The sequence below is a fragment of the Pelecanus crispus genome, chromosome Z (genome assembly GCF_030463565.1).
Source record: "Pelecanus crispus isolate bPelCri1 chromosome Z, bPelCri1.pri, whole genome shotgun sequence".
NCBI classification, from domain to species: domain Eukaryota; kingdom Metazoa; phylum Chordata; class Aves; order Pelecaniformes; family Pelecanidae; genus Pelecanus; species Pelecanus crispus.
Genome location: NC_134676.1, coordinates 59459804 through 59475919, shown reverse-complemented (window position 1 = coordinate 59475919; position 16116 = coordinate 59459804). Strand labels below are relative to the sequence as shown.

General features: G+C 40.4%; 1 protein-coding gene across 1 annotated transcript in view; it reads left to right on the top strand.

Moving 5' to 3' along the window:
* Window positions 1-440: 440 nt before the first annotated feature.
* The window catches only part of LOC104038161 (solute carrier organic anion transporter family member 4C1-like), a 32835-nt gene continuing 17159 nt past the window's right edge, over window positions 441-16116 (top strand). Inside the window, exons 1-4 of the mRNA XM_075726839.1 lie at window positions 441-666; window positions 5911-6174; window positions 12548-12742; window positions 15122-15218. Of these exons, the coding sequence (XP_075582954.1) occupies window positions 441-666; window positions 5911-6174; window positions 12548-12742; window positions 15122-15218 (782 nt within the window). The remainder of the gene's footprint in view (window positions 667-5910; window positions 6175-12547; window positions 12743-15121; window positions 15219-16116) is intronic.

Genomic DNA, 16116 nt, shown 5'->3' with positions numbered 1-16116 from the left:
ACGTGGCTGCCGGCGCGGGAGATGCTCCCTCAGAGGGAGCGCGGCGCCGAGGCGGCCTGGCCCGGCCGGCAGAGAGACCCGGGCCAGGGCCCGGCGGGGCTGCAGGCCGCCTCACCGCGCGGCCCAGGGGCAGGTGCGGGGGCGGGGGGTGCGCGGCGGGGCAGCGGTCGCGGCCGCTGCAGGCCCTCCCCCGGCGCCAGCTCAGAGGCGACACCACCAACGCAGGGCTCCGGCCGAGGGCAGGAACGGCCGGACGCGGGCCCCCGCCGCCCGGGCGGGGCGGGGCGGGGCTGGGCCGGGCCGGGCAAGCCCTCCTCGGGAGGTGGGGGAAAGCGCCGCCACCTGCCCCCGTCGGGGCCGGCCTGGCCTCGTGGTATTTAGAGGAGCGCTGCGCCCGGGTGTTGCTTGCAGCCGGCGTCGGACAGCGGCCTCTTACCGTCATGAAGGGTGGTGGTATCGAGAACCCGGTGTTTGAGCCACCCAGCCCCGACCTCGGCCGCCAGCGCCAGGCGAGCCCCGCTGGGGCAGGTGCCCCCGTCCCTGTGGCAGCGGCTGAGGCTGAGGAGGGGTCCTGCGGGTGGGGCCGCTGCGCCCCTAAGGCTCTGCAGCTCTGCAACAACCCCGAGGGCTACCTGGCTGCCTACAGCCTCCTGGCTATCTTCCAAGGTAACCTGTCCCTGCCACCTTGCCCTGAGCTACAGGCCTGCTGCCCTCCTCTCTGCCTTCCCTGCGGGACCCGGCCCCTGCGGGCCTTCTGCTGCCCTGGGTACATCTCGCTCTCCTTTCTGGAGCGGCGGGGGAAGCCAGAGGGGGGGCCTGGGTTGGGGAAGGCAGGGGAAGAGTGGTGGCGATTTGGGTGGTGGGTGAGGGGGGGCAGGGTTCCTTGAGCTGCCCGAGTCTGGTGCTGTTGCTGAACAGTAGTAGTAGTGGCTTCACTAGGGGAAGAAAGTACCCTAGTGCCCTGGATAGGGAAGTTGCTCATGCAGTATTAGTGTCTGTGCTTCACTCTCTTCTTTTTCTTTTCCTGCCTACCTTTTTGACCGCTGCTGAGTCCATGGTCCCATCAGCTCTGTGTTTCATGCTCTTGTCTATACTGCATGCCCATTGCTCACAGGGAAGTAGTGTGCCACATAAGCCTCACAGGTTGAGACATATGAGCCAGGGAATAAACCACACAATAAAAACCAATAGACAAAACTGTAGTGCCCTAGCATGTACTTTGTTACCTGCCTGCCAGTTAAAAAAGTACCTTGGCATGGTTGGGTGGGACTTTGGATAATTAAGATGCCTTTAAAAAAATCTGGTTTTGTTCTATGGATCCCAGTGCAGCCACCTTTCTAACAGTTAACTAATGGCTTAACTTAACCTTGGGGGGAACCTGAAGTTTAGGTTGCTCTTAATTTCTGTTGTTCAGCTTCAGATATTCTTGTCTGTATTTGTGGTTTTCTGTAACAGGATTTGTTAGGGCCTTGGCAAGCCTTAGGCTTAGAAAGTAGTAATTATGGCTGAGAGGGGGAGGGGAAGCATTAGTGTACCGAATGTACAACCTTGAGGTTTGTAAAGCTTAGGTATTTGTCCATCAAATAGAGCTATTGGATTAATGTTCAGAGCCCTCCAACTTTATTAGACTAGCTAGGAAAGAAAACTCTGTTTCCTGCAAAATTACGAGGCTTTAATGCTCATCCTTGTTGCTCATAAAGAATGAGACTGCTGTAGAGGGGTGGGGGGAGACACAGAAGAAGAGATTCAGTGCTAGAAGAGCAGGCAGCCTATGCCAAAGGCAAGTGGGATATGGCTGTGTTCTTGACTGGAACGACACTGAGGCAACTGGGATGGTCTGAGGAGAAGTGAGCGGGATCCCTAGAAGGATCTGACTGTTATTTGTGTTGCTTGGAAAATCTTTAAAAGAACCAGTGTGTCTCAGTGTGTGTTTCCATTATCTCTTTCTGATTTCAGCCTGTTTGGAATCTGATCTTTTCTTAGCATACATGTATCGTGTTAGAAAAGAAGTATCTAGAGAATTTTGGGCAGAGCCTGTTGTTCCTGGCTTGTTTTTGAAAAGCCATGCTACAGCTGGTAGGAGCAGGAGGTGATTACTGTTGCAGTTGTCCTGCTGTTAGCTCAAATATATTTTCTCTAACATAGTAAAAAGAAAGGGAAGGGTGGATGAACTTCTTATATAGTGGATTTCAATGCCAGCTGAGTAGTAGAAGACTCTTAGATCATGCATATATGTTTTTGTAGCTTAAGAATACGGATAGGCAACCAAAAATGCATTGAATGTGACACTGAAAAGTTTCAGATGTTACACTAGACAAAGTGTCTTGAATATTTCCAGAACTTATAAACTTGCTATAGCAATATTTCTTAAAATACAGTTTGCTGTGCTGATCTGATCGTCTGCTCAGCTGTATAATGAATTCAGTATAACTTAAATTTTATCTCTTAGTAGTAGTGTGCATAGGTTCCCAATCATAAAAAGGTCTTGTATCATAAGACTGAGACAGAGGTCCCCTTAGGATGCTATGGGTGTTGGTTATGCTACTTATCTAGGTCTTGGTCCTGTTATCTAACTGTAGATGTATGCCAGAGAGGTACCTATCTAATCTAGTTTGGATTTAAGGCTGTAATATAAGGAAGATTCTGATGCTTGTTTTGAAAGCTGATGTAGGCATGGCTGTTATAGACCTTGTGGCATTCTTAATGAAGTCTTATCTGGGTTTCTGAACAAGTACCTTTCCTTTGGTTAGATCATAGAGAGGAAATTGGGCACTGAAGACTCAAGTTGCAACTCTTCTTGAGAAGCAGACAAAACAAGAATCATCTCAGACAAGAAATTCAGGGCTGCATGTGAAACTTCACAAAAATATTCAGGTCTTGCAGCTTCAGAGTTTAGGTAAAAGCATACAAAACACAACTGGGATTTTGAAGTTATGTGAGCTGCTACTGTACTCTAGCTTTGGGTCTAATTATTTAATTTACCCTCCAAATTTCAGAAACCATCACTGAGGAAGATAAAATATATCTATAAAACTTGCTAATGTTGCTAAGTAACTTGCTAAGTAAGTTTATTTCCTAATGCACTGAAGAATAGTGAAGTAATCAACACACTTCTGATGTATATAAGTTGTTATACTAGACTTCTTACACAATGAGTGAACATAGTAGGTAGCTATCTGCAGTGACATGGTACATGTGTGTAGAATTTTGTATGTGTGTCTAACTGAAGGTATGTATATTGGGTTATTTTCTAGCTGCCCTAGAAAAGAGGTTATTGTTATCATTAGCACCTGATTTTGCTGTAGTTCAGCTTCTTGGAAGATTCCAGGTGAAACTTAACTTCATTTCTTGCTGTTTCTGTTTCAAGTACATGTGAAACCTGTATTTCTAGAATAGAAAATACTTCTTTGTGTAGAACATGGTTACATGACTAATACTTGGTTTCTGTATGGCACTTGGAGTTGCGTAAATGTAAGATTGCATCTTGCAATACAATAACCAGATATGCTGCAGTTCATAGCTGTAGTAGCAAACAAGGTAGAAGTTATCTTGCTGCTTTGAGTACAAGAAGGACTGTTTATTTCTCATGTCAGTAATAATTTTATTAAACAAAACAACAGAACCACTGTTTAAGAGTGGTCCAGTCTAATCTGTCTGAAAACTGTGGATAGCACTAATATTTTAAACCCTGATTAGATTTATTACTGGAAGGACTTTTCAATTATTTTGGCTTTTTCTTTTTTAATTGGGTGTCTGCACACCACTGCTTTAAAGCCCCCATACTTAGAACAATGGTAGAGCATGTTTTATTGTTAAATGGATGAAGGAAAAAATAATCTTGTTTTCCATTAGAGCAAATGAAGCTGGTTTATGATTAATCTGGATTTTCTGGGTCAGTACACACTGTACCTAAACTTCTAACAGATGTGGCAGGACAATAAGTTTTTGGATGAGAACAGTGAAAAAATAATTTCTGTACTAGTATTTAAATGTTGAGATGTCCTTGTTCAGATCAAGTTAGTATCAGCCAGGCTCCATCTTTCCTGAAGACACTTGAGTGATTAATCCCTAGATGATGGCATTGGAGAAGTTAGGCTGCTGTTCATCATATCTACATTTTTACAGATGAAGTCTAATTATACAATAAAATTAACTGCAAGGTTTTATGGCTTTTAGGATGTAAATTAAAGGTGGCAACCTTAAACTACAGGTAAAAGAACTTTGAATTCTATAATCAGCTTGCCACATAGCTCACCTACTTCATGTGAATGTTTTAAGGCCTTAGTAAATGTTTGAAGTGCTGGCAAATGGGAAGAACTTGTTTGTTCATTCCTGCATGCTAGTATTGTTCTTTTGTCAATGGTCCTTAAGAAGAAAAGAAGAAAGCTGCCAAATGTATAAATAATGGCAGCGGAGTAACACCTGAATACTTCTGTTAATCCCATATGAATTTAAATGTGGTGGTCAGACTGACAGGTGAAATTGTCATCCTTAATAAAGAGGCCGTAGTAGGGTATTAGAAAATCAAGACTGTGCCAAGAGCTGCCTCCTTATGGAAAGCTGAAGTCTTTAGTTATGGTGGGGATTGCACTTACAGCTGGCTGATCACAGATTTGGAGTAATTTTTTTTGATATGTAGAGCACTCTAGGCAGATCTGTTGAAGTTCAGCCTGTGTAGCTGCACTTCTGCATGGTGCAAGGCTTATTGAAAACTAACTTAAATCCATTGCTGTCCCTAGCCATCTGCCATCTGTTTCATTCTGTACTGGAATGGCAGTAGAGAAATTGTGTTTGAATTTTAGAAAGAGGATGTAAAACTGTAGGGCCTGTGTTATCAGAGCTGCTCATCAGTCATCTGTGAGGTTACAGAACTCTTATTTGCAACTGTGACTCCAAGACTTCCTAACTCTTTTCCAGGGTATATATTTTATTACAGGCACAGTTTAATTAGACTATCATGAAGTTATCTGACACTTTACAGCTATTCATCTCACTTGTAACAGAATCCTATTTTGGGACTGTTAAAATTAAACTCCTGTAAGTTTAACTACTTGGTGTTTCACATAAAAACAGAATGTGAGGCAGGATAGGAGGTTCAAGTTAGTATCTACAAGCAACACTTTTGTAAAAATGGACAATGTGTATGAGCATGCACTGGCGATTGCAGCTTACTTGCTTCTACTTCTGGGTCAGTTTTTTGGAGTTCTGTACCTAAGGAGGGCAGCTCATGTAAGGCCTTTTCTCCAGGTTGCCTGATACTTCTGCTTCAGGGAATGTCAAGATTCAGAAGGCGAACAGTTTTCTCAAAGTAAATCACCGCAGTTGCTCTGAAACAGTTGTGAAGTGTTTTTAAATAGCTTTACACTTTTTTTATATTAATAGGGAAGGATGTCTGTTCAGAAGCCCTCTTGTATCTTCCCTTTGTGATGGCAGGGAGGAAATGATGTTTGTTTGACAATCATCATTTGAAAGCTATGTCCTGAACTTGCTTCAGTCATAGCTTGTATTCTAATGCAGGTCATAACCTTGACTAATTTTCTTTTAATTTGTACAGTATCTTATGACACTAATGCATTCTGTTTGAAATTTCTGTGCTTCAAACTGAATCTGGAACCTTAATACAGGAACAGAGTTTGAGACATGGTATTTTGCTGGCTTCATGCTTGAATCTTCAGTGCCAGCAGGAGAGAATAAAATTGAATAGGTCCTGTGCAGTTTGGCTGGCTTAAGTTGGCACTGTATCAATCCACTATACACCTGGTTTTTAAAGCTAATGAATACCTCAAAATGTAGCTTTGTAAATATATTCATTTTAACCCTTCCATCACACAATGGTAAGTTTACCCTTGCAACTCTATCAAGTTAAAGTATCTTTGACTAATTATATCCCTTTTTTTTTTTTTTTTGTAGGTATTGTGGTAAATGGCCTGATTAACATTAGTATTTCAACAATTGAGAAGCGTTACGAGTTGAACAGTTCCCTCACTGGCTTAATCTCTGCAAGCTATGACATTGCTTTTTGTATACTGTCACTGTTTGTATCTTTCTTTGGAGAAAGAGGGCACAAACCACGATGGCTTGCTTTCTCAGCATTTATGCTAGGATTGGGCTCACTTGTATTTTCCTTACCACACTTCAGTAGTGGAAAATACCACTATGGAGCTAAACTTGAAGGTAAGCTTATCCTTACATTTTGAAACTGATGAGAAAAAAAAAAAATCTCTGTAGTGACTTGGTGCAATTCTTAATTTGGTACAACATAGTTAATCTCTGTCAAAGTCCTAAAAATACGGTATTATCTCTAACACTGAAAACAAAATGATTCTGTGAAATCTGTATGTTCTGCACAGTGAACTTTCTTTTTCAGGAGAGATCTGAGTGTCAATATCAGTTCGTGCTTATAAGCAATATTTGAATAAAATGCTTTTTGACTTGCATTGATGAATGCAATTAAAATTCGCTTTGAGTAAAACATGGTCTGGCATTTCTTTGAATAGGAATGCAAGTGAGGTCAGTGATCGAGAATAAGTGTTAAAGGAAAGCTGTTAGAAAGGTGACTACATGTTGCAGTTCTTTTATTAAAGGCATCTTGAGTAATTCAGTTTCACTAAGTTCTTCTAAAATGTTGATTATAACTTGTGGGTTTATTTGAAATAAAGAGGTAACAAGCAGTACTGAACTATACTGAAAAAAAGCAGTACTGAAATTGTGGGAGTAGCCAGGTCTCAGATCTTACATATCTCTTCTCATAAAACAAGACTTTAAGTGCAGTGTGCTTAATGCCAACCAATTGCATCTCAACTTAGTGGCACACCCCAAAAAACCTTCCTTGTTGGTTTTTTTTGTTTGGATGAGTAGTTTACAGAGATTTTAATGTACTTGGAGTAAACTCTTATTTGATGCTTTGTATTAAATACCACCAAATTTATTTTTGAACAGTTCCCAGTTGGTTACTTGATTATTTATGTTCATCTGGTATATGTAAGTGCAGCGAGTTTCACCTGCAGGACAACTTCAAAGTGTAGTTCAGAGCAATATTTAATATGGCTGCCAGGTTAATAAATAGATCTAGTCTGGAATACAAAATATATCTAGCCTCCAGTATAAGGCTTACAGACTTCCTGGAACTTAGTGTTTTACCTTGAGATATTAATTTACTTTTATTCTGAGTATATACATATCCTACTTTAGAAAGCTATTCCACTGGAAATATTTATCATAGTAACACTCTTAGAAATAGTTTAATCCATCTCATATTGAAAGAGTAGCTAACCAAGTCTACCTATTTACAAAAAGTTTTAGCCACAGCAAACATATCTTGTCTAATCCCTAGAAGGGCTTCAGACTCATTTGTAACCTGGATGTTACAAGCTATTTGTTCTGATAACTTTTTTTAGAATACATAGTCTTCAGTGTCTCACCTGGCTCTCATATTTATAGTCAGGAGCTCCATCTAGTGGTTTGTCTGTAATGAAACCATTCTGTATTCAATTACCCGTAGACAGTACAGAGGACTGTAAAAACTGCAGATACTCTAAGCAATATACTTTTAAACTTCTGTCTCAGAACTTACTGGAACATGTTTAAATTTGTAAAAGATGTCTGTCACAGCAAATGTAGAATGCACATCTTCACCTGACACAAGGAAGATAATTTTATTGTGAGGACAGTCAAGCATCAGAACAGATTACCCAGAAAGACTATGCAGTCTGTATCTCTGTGGGGTTTCAAGACCCTGCTGAGTAAAGTCCTGAGCAACTTGGTCTGCATTGGGTTTTGACACTGTTTGGCCTGATGGCTCTACCAACCTGAGTTTTTTCCATGGGTCTTTTCAGTAACAGGATGTGAATGATGTCTTTGGAAAAAAAGAAATATCTTTGTTAATAACAAGTCTTAGCCTTTTGAGTCAAAGTGTGTGTGGTGTGATTTGAGAAGAGGAAGAATGACTTGAATGCCTTCAGTTCTCTGTTGTACTGGAAACTCAGGTGGTGGGTAAGTCATTTAGGGTCTGAGAGTTAGTGAATCTTCTCAGAAGGGCATTAATTAGTGACTGCATCAGTGGACAAGGGAAAAGCAATGGATGTCATCTGTTTGGACTTCTGTAAAGCCTTCGACACAGTCCCCCACAACATCCTTGTCTCTAAGCTGGGGAGATATGGATTTGATGAGTGGACTGTTCAGAGGATAAGGAATTGGCTGGATGTTTGCATCCAGAGGGTTGTGGTCAATGGCTCGATCTCCACATGGAGACCGGTCACCAAAGTGGAGTCCCTCAGGGGTCCATACTGGGACCGGTGCTTTTTAATATTTTCATCAGTGATATTGACAGTGGGATCAAGTGCACCCTCAGCAAGTTTGCAGACAACACCAAGCTGAATGGTGCGGCTGACACGCCAGTAGGATGAGATATCATTCAAAGGGACCTGGACAAGCTGGAGAGGTGGGCCTGTGTGAACCTCATGAGGTTCAACAAGGCCAAGTGCAAGGTCCTGCACCTGGGACAGGGCAAGCCCTGATATCAGTACAGGCTGGGAGATGAAGGGATTGAGAGCAGCCCTGTGGAGAAGGACTTGGGGATACTGGTAGATGAAAAGCTGACATGAGCTGTCAGTGTGCGCTTGCAGCCCAGAAAGCCAACCGTATCCTGGGCTGCATGAAAAGAAGTGTAGCCAGCAGGTTGAGGGAGGGGATTCTGCCCCTCTATTCTGCTCTGGTGAGACCTCACCTGGAGTACTGCATCCAGCTCTGGAGCCCTCAGCACAAGAAGGACAAGGACCTGTTGGAGCGGGTCCAGAGGAGGGCCACAGAAATGATCCGAGTGCTGGAGCACCTCTCCTATGAGGCCAGGCTGAGAGAGTTGGGGTTGTTCAGCCTGGAGAAGAGAAGGCTGCGGGGAGACCTTATTGCAGCCTTTCAGTACTTAAAGGGGGCCTATAGGAAAGATGGGGACAATCTTTTTAGCAAGGCCTGCTGTGACAGGACAAGGAATAATGGATTTAAACTTTAAACTTCTTCTTTGAAGAATAGATTTAGACTGGATATAAGGAAGAAATTTTTTACAGTGAGGGTGGTGAAGCAGTGGAACAGGTTGCCCAGAGAGGTAGTGGAGGCCCCATCCCTAGAAACATTCAAGGTGAGGTTGGATGGGGCTCTGAGCAACCTGATCTAGTGAAAGCTGTCCCTGCTTACTGCAGCGGGGTTGGGCTAGATGACTTCTAAAGGTCCCTTCCAACCCAAAGCATTCTATGATTCTATGAATTGATCTTGCTTCCCAGAACATGCCAAGGACAATTAAAGATTGGAGAAGACTGTGGCGTTTGGATACTAATGGTGACAGAACAGCTGTGATGTCAGCCCCAATTTGACTGTTTTGTCTTGCATTATCAGTACGTCTGCTTTTTGTGTTGGTTTTGCTCTCTGAAGAGACTATCTGATTAGTTGAATAATGGATAGTGCTGCTGTTCTCTACACTGGTCTGTTTCTCTATACCACTTAGATGTTCTGTAATACTGCAGCATCTGCCTTTAGAAAGTAAGAACTTCATCTTCCTTCAGCATGTTCACTGATGCTTTGAGTGACTTTCCCATTCAAGACCTAAAGGTGAGACAGATTTTTAAGTTTAAAAAAGGAATAGAAACCAAGCTGTTCTTTCTTTCTCATTCCTCACAACTCTCTTTATTCCCTGCCCCCCCAAAGGACAAAAAACCCCCACACCTACTGGCTGCAGTTCTAAGATATGGGTAAAACGAGTCTTGACCTGTCTTACTTCTAATGAATGTAATTGCTAAAGCACCTCACAATTGGTTCTGCCTTCTTGGCTAGTATGTTGCAACAGATATTTGGGAATATTTTGATCTTTACATAACTTAGATTCAGGTAGATGTGTTAGATTAAAGCATGCAAGAAGGTTGATAATCACTGACTCTGTTAGATTGTGTTGCCTTTAACACAGTTCTGCTCTTTAAAATGCAAGTCTAATCCACTGACTTTTAGAAGGGAAAACAAGTTTAATGAGAGAAGGTAGTTAAAAATGGTCCACCACCCATCTTAAACTTCTCCCAGGGCTTGGTTTATCTCGGTTAGACTTTCTTGATCATGTAAAAGCCAGTACCTTCTGTCTCCACCATTCTTATGACAGCAGCAAAGAGTCTTGTGGATCTAATCCAGGTTAGATTTAACCTGTGTCACTTTACCAATTTGCTTAAACCTTGGACTTGTACAAGAAGGGGATGACATAAATGGCCGAGGTAGAGGGTGCAAACGGTTGTTTGATGGCAGTTTTGATTTATGCTGGTTTTAAACTAATCTCATAGTTTTGTGGTAAATTGTCTTTGCTTTTAAAATATTTCTTGGTCCATGACTCCACTCAGTGTGCACTTGCTGATTTTAAAAAAAAAAAAAAGAGGTCTGATACCCTATGCAAATAAAAGGATTATGATTGTATTAAAGCACATATTGATGGTTCTCTTAATTTTGTAGTTAGACCTGATTATGTGGTTCTGAAAACAAACCAGTGTGATAAACTTCTCTCATCTCCATGTCAGGATAAATTGCCTAGGGCATATAAATTGAAGAGCTAGAAAACTGAAGGAGAGAGGCTATAATCAATTAATTATACAATGCCATAGGCTTTTAGATTGATATGAATTGAGACATTGGGGTTGGGGATGGGGATTAATGAAGAACCTCAGTCTGTTAGAGTTTCATTTCCATTACCATGTGTAATCTGCTTATTTCATGAAGCTATTTCTAGTTCTCAAATCAGGCTACACTTTTGTCATTTAACATAATTCATGGCATCTTCTTGCTCTACATTACTTGTTTTCTGATGTGTATATTTTAACAAGATACTATTATTTGTGTACTACAATAAAATAACTAACAAAATGCTGGTTTAGACTTGCCCAATAGGTATTAGAGGCTAACTTACAGCTGCAGGTATATACTATATACGTGCTGTACATGAATATGTGTATGTTAATAAGATATGGTAGGACATGGTGTCCTTCTACAGTAATTTTAGATGCTGTGCATGTAAATAGTACAAAGTTGACCTGATTTAAGATGTGATTTCCTGCAGAAAAGAGGAATATTGCTAAAGAAAGCAGATAGACAATAAATGGAAAATATACTCTGAAAACCTTAATTTTCAGAGTATTGATTCATAATGAAGTGCTCCCCATGTGGCTTCAGTATAGCATTGAAATGAGGATTGTTCCTAAGTGGAAAGGATGGAAAACTTTAATGACTCCTCCTGAAGTGAAGTTTTCCCATCACTTCATGTTGGCCAGTTTCTGTGCAACAGCACTGAATCACCTGTTGTGTGCTACGTGATTCCATCACCACTATGGTGCCCTTCCTTCTGGAGAAAGGCATGATGAAACTCATGGATGCATTTATGATAACATCAGTGTAGACAGTTCTAATTTAAATATCTGCTGTGTGGCAAGCACTTGCTTGTATTTTATGTCCTGTGAGCCCAAAGTGTGGACAAGCTTGCCCTTTGTTTGCTTAAGTGAAAAGTGTTCTCAAATGTAAAAGGACCTGAGGAAAATGATGTAATAATTTTGTAGCAAAGTATTGAGAATTAATCAGTGTACTCATCTGATCTGAAGGGTGTTTTCGTATATTTGCTCTGTATGGCTTGTTTCCACTACTTAGGAGTTTATCCTCTTCCTTAGGGTTGTATGCTCTTCTGTGGAAAAACCTGGAAAGAACAATGCTCCTCTTTTTGATCTTGTCACTTGGAACTGTCTGCTACTGAAAGTGCAGTGATAGCAAGAGGAAGGAGAAGAGAAAACATACTCTGTCTTCACTTCCTCTTTTCTCTTCCCTCCTCATAGTGCCAAACGTTACAGGAGAAGTTGCAACTGTAGGCTACCTCTGCTTCCCTCTTTGTGTGTGGGGACAAGTACAGAGGCTTTACATTAACTTCTCATTCTGGAGATATGGCAGTGTGTGCTCTGAGAGATAGTGGTGTGGGTTTTTAAGTGGTTTGTTTTTAGGGTAATACTTCTCAAAATGGTGTTTGAGAAAGGAAGTATTATCTTTGCTTATGACACTTCATGACTGCACTTTCCTCTCCAGCAGTCCAACTTTCCTCAGGTTGTTCAGGCTGCTCTGTCACTTAAGAATGGAAGTTGTTGTTAGTGCTTCTCAGGATCACTATAAGGTACAAGAACAAAATGAAGTGTGTTTTACCTAGGAGTATTCACTAACCTGTTCAATGACCATTTGATTTGCATACATCTGGCCAATAATGCTTTCAACAAGCCAAAATGTTTTAATAAGGCTATTTCATCCATCTTTCCTTTCTGGTAAGGAAACAAAAAACAAGCCATGATAGTATTCCTTTTGGGGGATATGATATCATAGAAGGTTAGGGCACTGTCATATAGGATATATTAATAGGCCTGAAAATTAAAATGGGAGCCTGGCACTAACAGCACTTCATATGTAGTTTAACTTTTAGTACAGTTTTTTCTTCAGTTGGACTGTGATGAGCTGGGTGACAGAATTTTAAAGTCTTGCTGTCTCTGTCTTTCAGACACGTGTCAAATTCCAGGAGCAAGCTCTGCTAACTTCACTTGCAGTGCCAGCAAAAAGTCTTCACTTCCCAACTATCTATATGTCTTTATCCTGGGACAGCTGCTGCTGGGAGTTGGAGGAACTCCACTATATACTTTGGGGACAGCTTTTATTGATGATAGTGTCCCAAAACACAAGTCTTCCCTTTATATAGGTAACTTTTAAAACTGTTTATAACACATTGTCTGGGTAGATCATAGACTGCAATGCCTAACAAATGTTTTTATGAATTCCTCTAATTAAATCAATCTTGTAATTGTTTACTTATGTGTGTAAAGCGTTTCTATATCAGTTACTGTGCAAGTTAGTTATTACTCTGCTATGTGTCAAGTCTTTTCAATAGTAATTTTGCAGAGCATGGTAAGGCTACTTTGTGCACCTCTCCTGCTGTTTTTTCATGTCAGTAACTGAAAGTGATTTAAGTGGTTAGTGTAACCTGCCTGTTAACAACAGAATAAGTTGTAGCAAAAAAATTTGCTTTTTACTGTCACAGATTTTGAAAACTACTGTACATCAGGTCAGTAGCCACACCTTACTGTATTCTTTAACAGAATTTATTTATTCAGAATTTATTTATCAATTTTATTTATTTACCTTGTAACAGTAGGCTGTACCCTCGGTGCAGGGACATTCCTATGCATCATGTGATCAATGCAGTTCTCTAGCCACATACAAATTTGGCACTTCAGCAGGAAATATGGGAAGTATCTTTCCTTAATTGAAAGTAAAGGGATTGCCTACAAACATGGAGAATGTGTTTGTCTTACTGTGGGGCTGTTTGAAGGCTAAGGAATACTAATTCTTAGCAGTATGTCTTGTTTCTGAGGCCAGTGAAATAAATTAGAGCAGAATTAGGGCTGTCTGCATGATTAGGGGATCAAGAAGTGGCCTGATAATTCAGGAGAATTGTGTCAGCATTCATACTTAAAACATAACAGACCACTACAAGAAATTAATGCTTGTGCAATCTGTAGACAACTGCTGAATTCAGAAGAACAGTGTATTCTGCCTAATATAACAAAACTAGAAGGTGAGTGGACAGGTAGCTACATTAAGCCTTAATACTTTTTCTTGCTTTATGCAATATATTTGAGGATTTAATATATATTGTGTTGCTTTGCCTAATGCAAGACAACTTGTGCAAGGTGGCAAAAAAAAAAAACAAACCCTAAAACTTTCTGCTAGTGTCTGTAAATAGCTGCTGGCATCTTAGCCTATAAGCTTGCAACTCATAAGCTGGTAGTTTCTTTCTCTTCTGAAACTGGGTGTGTTTTCATGAGGACTGTTCTCCTCTTGCTGAACTGAGGCATCTACATGTAAAGCCAAGGAAATGTTAAGCAATTCCAAATGGTAACTTAAACTGAATGGTCTGTAGGAGGAAATAGGCACCTTCTAAGCCAGGCTTGAAGTTCTATAGGATGCATGTGGACTTAATTTAGGAAGATCCTATGAGCATGTCATTATTTCCAAAGTACAGGAAGACCTGGGATATGTCAACTCTATTTTGACTTACTGATATTTGAGCATCCCCTTCTGTGTCCCTTCCCTCTCTTGCACCCCTTCCAGCTCCCCCCCCCAACATTCCTTCTTGATGTCTAAAGAGAGTGAAATAATACTAAGTACTCAGGATGTACCACTTTGGAAACAAATGAGAAATCCATATTCTTCAACCTGGGGAAAAGCTTATGATATCAGCAGTAAGGATGCATGTCCTACCAATTATTTAGACAGATCTAGTTACTATTAGTTGCAAGCCTTTACCTGCAGAGACAGTGCTCCTGCCAGCAGAGCTGAAGTGCCACAGAAATCTGGCTGGTAGGCCAGGGAGGCTATTGTGACATGGAAAAAATCTTGTCCTAAGGCCAAAAAAAAAATAGATAGACCTAAAAGTGCTGTTTAGTAACATATGGTTACACTTGCGACTTTGGTTGTGTGATGGTGGTTTGTGGGTTTTTTGTTTTGTTTTTTAGAACTGTCAGGAGCCCTGGCTTTGTATTTTAAGGCTCATATCAGTAAATGGAAGTTCATATGATTGAGTTCTCAGTGAACTCAAGTGGAAGATACTACTTCAGTCAAAAGTTTTAATGGAACCCTGGCTTCTGGTTTTGGAGGATCTTTAGATTTGGTTTTTAAATCAACTTAAGACTCAAAATAAAAAAGTAGGTTCTTAAAGATTGTAGGCATGTACTACTAACAATTGATGCTTGTAACAACCTAACTTCAGAAGCTTTTTCACAAGCTAGCCTGTGACTGTAGGCACAAGATATGCAAAAGGCAGTCTAATAATGCAAAAAGATGCTGTCAATGAAGTGTCTTTTGCTGAACCTCTGAGTTGCAGCTTTTAATGAGAGCTACAAATTTTCTTGTTGAGGGACAAGTACAAATTTTGTCTTCTACATGCTATAGTTGAAGTAATGACAGTGAAAGAACAGGTTGAATTGCTGAAACCATTTAGTCTAAAGTTGATTTAGGAATTTTTTTAAAAGCAAGCTTTAAAAATGTATGGTGAACTTCATGTATTTTTCTCTTCTAGGAATTGGCTATGCCATGTCACTTCTGGGTCCTGCTATTGGCTATGTCTTAGGAGGGCAGCTACTTAATATTTATATTGATATCCAGATCCCAGAAAGGCAAGATACAACTTAGTCTTTTGCTTTCTGTTTTCTTTTCCTAATAATTCTTATTGAAATCTTCAGCTTTTCCTCCATGTGAGGAGTATTTTTGTTTGGAAAATACTGCATTTTCAAGAGCTGCTTTAGCTTGGCAACAAGCTGCATTTACAAGGGCTTCTAGCAGGTGAGTTACTTCCCACACTGAGTAGTCACTCCATTGTGTGTAAAAGTTTCTCTGTAGTGAAAATACTTAGTTCTAGCTTTTTGAGATATTGAATATTTTAAAGCTGACTAACAGAAAATGCTTTGTCTTTTGAATAGTTGCTCATTTAGGGTTAGACTACAACTATTGATTTCTTGTGCAAAAAGTTTCCCTGAGGTAGGATATGAGGGGTAGGATACTGCTACTTACCTCCTGGGGAATAAGTTGCTAGAAAATCTACCAGTTGGGTGATAGAGCTCTATTCGAAAAAATAATGTTATAAATTGTACTACTGTCCAAACCAACAACTTCATTTACACCTCTGTTTCCTGTGTTTTAGGGTCTTCGGATCAATGCAATGGCTTTCTGAACTTCTGTACTGGCTTTCACATAACTCATTGATCATGAAGATTCTTTCTAAAAACAGCTTTTTTCAGTATCTTAATAATGCTACAGGATCTTGAAATCAGGGCCGAATAGTGGCCTTTAAATCAGAATGAATTTGCTTAAGGAGTTGAAAGCTATATTTGATAGAATGCAATATTGTTATAATAGAGCTAATGAATGTGCTTTAAACAAGCAAACAATAAATTTAATACATGTAGAAAACAAGAAAATGACAGTATTCAAAGGCTTTCTGTTATATCGGTACTTAAAAAAAAAAAAAATTCCAGCTCACTGACATCTGAAATTGCTGATTTGAATTCATGAATG